The 4,964-nt window shown below is 40.4% G+C and overlaps 1 protein-coding gene across 1 annotated transcript; it reads right to left on the reverse strand.

Moving 5' to 3' along the window:
• Positions 1-2,512: 2,512 nt before the first annotated feature.
• LOC124289089 (toll-like receptor 4) lies at positions 2,513-4,084 on the reverse strand. The gene is given in 3 exon segments (XM_046725692.1): positions 2,513-2,781; positions 2,783-3,489; positions 3,820-4,084. Coding segments are annotated over 3 exon segments (1,206 nt in total). The 3' UTR covers positions 2,513-2,547.
• Between the last annotated feature and the right edge of the window lie 880 nt (positions 4,085-4,964).

Below are 4,964 nucleotides of genomic sequence, written 5' to 3' on the forward strand. Positions count from 1 at the left end.
CTGAGATACCATGCCGCAGTGAAGCATGAATACCCCACTCAGACACATTATACTGACTCCGAGCCGACCAGTCCTTGTTGTACCCATTAATGCCGAGCGCCAGACAGGGACCAACAAGTACCATATTTAAACGTCTTTTGGTATGACGCGGTCGGGGATCGAACCCGCGACCTTCCGCTCTCCGGGCGGACGCTCTAACCACTACACCACGGAGGCGGTCCTCTGAAGTCCGGATCATTTGTCAGTTGTCAAATCAGAGTGAGTGAGTGAGTGAGTTTAGTTTTACGCCGCACTCACCAATATTCCAGCTGTATGGCGGCGGTCTGTAAATAATCGAGTCTGGACCAGACAATCGAGTGATCAACAGCATGAGCATCGATCTACGCAATTGGGAACCGATGACATCTGTCAACCAAGTCATCGAGCCTGACCACCCGATCCCGTTAGTCGCCTCTTACGACAAGCATAGTCGCCTTTTGTGTGTCAAATCAGAATACCAAGTGTTTGTTGAGTAATCTGTGTCAGGTCTGTGTCAGATAACGGGAGGTAACTGATAACGCTAATCGATGTTGTTCAGGACTTTCCTCGTTGGAGACCCGTGGCGAAACAGGAAGAAAACTGTCTTGTTTCCTTGTCGTTATCTTCTGGTAGTACTGCAAAGGTGACGTTCAGGAGAGTTTGAAACAGACAGGGTCGGCTTTTGTTTTGTATTTACAACGTGTCTTAAGACTGTTTGTTATTTAACGTCGAAGTTAGATAATACTGGAAATATACGCATCATCAAATGCGTACCCCTGACCGAATGTGCGCCATGAAATTAGTACGCGTAGACCTGCCTTTGAGACTTACAAAAACTAACAAGCAAGCGATAGGATCAAGACTGGCGAGGTAACCTGGAAACCCTTGAACAATGTGCAGATCAGTGTCTAGATCTCATTTACATCATGAGCTTTCTTATATTTTTCATTGTTGCTAGCTAAGTGTAATGAGCCTGACTTAGTAGGGTACTCCAATACGCCCTGATCACATACGTATATTCGCATTAATTTCATTGTCGCATTAATTTTTAAGGATTTACACTCATCCAGATATCACTATAAAATGATCGAGTCAAAGCAAGTATGGGCCAGAAACGATTTGACATGTTGAATGTAAGGCAACAAGATATGGTTCTACCAACACACACACGCGCGCATGAACGTCGTGTAACTGAAATCATCGACGTTAAGGATAAGTTCACCTATCTTCAATGATTTCGAAGATTGTACGTAAGAGGACTCGCAGTTAAACCAGCAAACAAGAAAGAAATGTTTAATTAACAAAAGTATTATTGCGTTTTAAGAATAACTAGAATTACAAATCACATTATCAATACAAACTTGAGAGTGTAATTACAGCAACAAAGACAGTGATGATTATATTCAACTAGCTGCAACTGCAATAACGGTCAAGCTTTCAAAAGGTGATCTTCACACAACTTGTGATGTTAGAAAATTGAGACATCCTAAACCCACCCACCCACCACACCCACACCCAACACCTATATCCACATCCACATCCACATCCACACCCAAATCTATACCCACATCCACATCCACCCCCACCCGCCAACGGATAGACGTTTACACTGTTTGTATATGTTATTTCTTGAGCAGTTTAGATTGATACATATCAAAGGCAAAGTGTTATACAATTTAAGGCAAGGTAGTTAGTTTATCCTCACTTCAATACACCGAGGAAATCATGCACACAGCAGATCCATGTGTTTTTTTATCCACAATCAGTACACTACATGTACATAAGAATGTCATAGTCGTTCTCAGGAAAGCTATCATTACCCGTTGCCATAAGTTCAAGGATATTATATACGACGGCACTGCCACATTCATCGTAAGACAGGGTGTCATGGGACCAATTTTGAGAATAGCAGTTGAATGTGTAGAAAGTATTCAATGAGATCCACTCCGTGCAATGGCGTGGAAGAAAATTCCCGAACAGACCAACGCTTTGGCAGACACCAAAGTGTCAAACAATGGTAGTAAATGTTCACAGAAGTAGCAAAAGGACTGAATGTAATTTGTTAGTTTAGTTATATAATGCTGATAGATTTCATACATTCTGGTCAAACGTTTCCATCTCTAAGTGCTTCCAAGGTCGTATTCTATATTATCTGTTTTCAACGATAGGCCAACTATTCTACTCACATTTTTTAAAACATTTGAATCAGTTTTATCCAATTAAATACAAGTTACACATATTGTATAAAAACAATCACCATACCATAAGCATGAGGTAATGAATTACTATCAAATAATAACGACACAAAGCTTACAGTAAACGGTGATGGTATCCCGGCCCATCGGTGAAACAATCCATGCAAAAGCACGTCAAATGTTCATTTGAAAAATCATGGGAACATATAGTACAAGTCAGAATAGGGCATTGTAACAAACATTCTTTGTATCACTGATGCGTCAATATTTAAAATGCCACAGCATGCATTATAAATCAAGTTGACATGTTTACAAAGGTGTTAAATCAAACATCTCAAGTCTTGAGGCATTGGCTGACCTCCACCCACAGCCTGCCTTCATCGCCCCTGTATCTACCCACACTGAAGATGTATCTCTCCTCCACAACGTTCAGTAAGGTGGGAGGGATGTCCCCTCGTCTCACGTCCTCAAACAACACCAGAACAATGCTCCCTGCGGGCATTCTAGAAGACGAATACACAACACGGTTGACAATGAAGCGGCACCACTGATCCTCTAAGAAAGGACTGAGTGATAATGAGGACCATTTTCCAACTGGAATCTATTCCGTCGATGATGTCGTCAGCAATTTGTCCTCCAGGGATGGTGTCTCTGTGCTTGAGGAATAGCTTAAGCCCGCTCTGATCTTCTAGGTGAGCTCTGACTGTGTGACAAATATATTGGTAATCGCTATCACTGTATCCGATGTACGCATCATTGGGAAAATCATTTCTTGTCAAGGCCTTCTTCACTGTCTTGAAACCGAACATCCGAAGAATTATATTGACGAGTAGAGTTTTTCTTTGATTTATCATTGATACTATACCCATTGCTAACAGAAATATGACTGCAAGTATTATGCTTATATACAACCAGAACGTTCCAGAGCACCGTCGCCATTCTTCATCGTGGTGCTCAAAGATGTAGGTGGTGTTCACCACAGATCCGTCGTCCCTTACACATTGGTGGTTTCTTTTTTGTAGTTGAACCTTTGATTTGAACAACCACATTATAAAGTCTAGCGTCTTACAGCCACAGGTAAGAAGGTTCCCATCAAGATTCAGGGAGAAGTTATTTTGGGTTGCCAGGTCATCAAGTTGTTTCATTTCAGTTGATGATAGAACAGTCAGTGAGTTAAAACTGAGGTCAAGCTGACATAGATGAGGCACTGTTGTTACATCAATTGGGACAGTCGAAAATCTGTTATTTGACAAAATCAGCTTCCTCAGCGCAGTGCCTTGAAACATATTTACATCCAAAAGTCGAAGGTTATTGGAACTTAGGCTTAGTGTATGTAAATGAGATAAATGAGACAATAACTCATGCTTAAGTCGAAATAGTACATCTCCCTGATCAAGATTAGCATCAGCCATAATTAGATATTCAAGCTTAGGACAGCACTTAAAAGCTGACACAGTTGTTCCTGCAATATTGCTACCCGAGATATCCAAATAGGTCAAACCTTCGATTCCCGCGACTTTGCTGCTGAATCTGTCAAGACCTGCATATGATATATCAAGATGTCTTAGAGATGAGGCATTATAGAAATTAATATTATAAAAACAACCTACGTTCTTGGGGCTGAAACGTAAATTTACCAATTTCTCAGGTAATGTGATTCCAAGAGTGATATTTGATTTTTGGCATACCTGAAAATTTCGTACACTTTTGGGTCCTTGTTTGGCACCATAACTGTTTGACAAATCTAGAGAGATAAGGTTTGGCAAATATGACAACATTATCAGGACTTCCGGGTCTCCACATAAGTCATTACCAGACAAATCAATAATCTTGACACACGACGCAAGTCGTGATCCTCCATTGCTCAACATTGCTGAAGAGATCCATAATATTCTGCTGTTGGTCATTTCAAATCTTTCAACACAGATATTTTTCAGGGATAAAATTGTTTGGTTATCTAATATTCTCAGCGTTAACAAATCCACAAGGTTGAAATATTTGAATATGTTATTGATCATGATCGATGTCATGTTATTTTTTCTTAACCCATACAATGCAGATACAGCTTCTTTAGGGGATAACGGGAATGCATTTGAAAGATTCAAGTTTTTTATACCTTTGAAGTGTGCAAAGGCATTTATCTGTATCGAAATAATCGGACAGTAACGAAGATCAACGGTTTCAACAGTAACATTGGCAAAGGATTCAAATGTATCATTACTGATACGTGACAATTTACAGTTACCAAAGCCGAGTAACAAAAATTTCAGACGTTGCAGTCTGGCAAATCCTTGTCCAAAATGAGTGTCTTCAAAAGTGTCAATTTTCAATTCTTTGAGATTCCCGAGTTTTCCTATTGCATTGTCTGGATATTGACCTACAGGACGAATATCGTTGTTGTGCAGATGGATCTTTTGGAGCTTCTGTAGAGGCAGAAAAACATTATCCGGGTAAGTAGTCGAAGTTAGTGACAGTTTATTGTCATTCAGATACAGTTCCTCGATGTTTGGTATGAACCAAAATGCCCCAGCATCAAGACGCTCAATACCATTAAATGCAATCTGCAAATACCTTAGAGAAGACAAAATCAGTGATTTGTTGGGGAGGCTTGAAATGATATTGAACCTCAGATCCAAACTCGTCGTGTTATTCGGCAGATCTTGGGGTAGGCTTGTTAAGTTCCTCTTACTGCAGTTAACATAGGTTCCTTGATAGAAGACATCCGGTGAAGTAGTGCAACCATGTGTGGAT

This window comes from Haliotis rubra, unplaced genomic scaffold (genome assembly GCF_003918875.1).
Source record: "Haliotis rubra isolate DU_JTF1 unplaced genomic scaffold, ASM391887v1 Scf1115, whole genome shotgun sequence".
NCBI classification, from domain to species: domain Eukaryota; kingdom Metazoa; phylum Mollusca; class Gastropoda; order Lepetellida; family Haliotidae; genus Haliotis; species Haliotis rubra.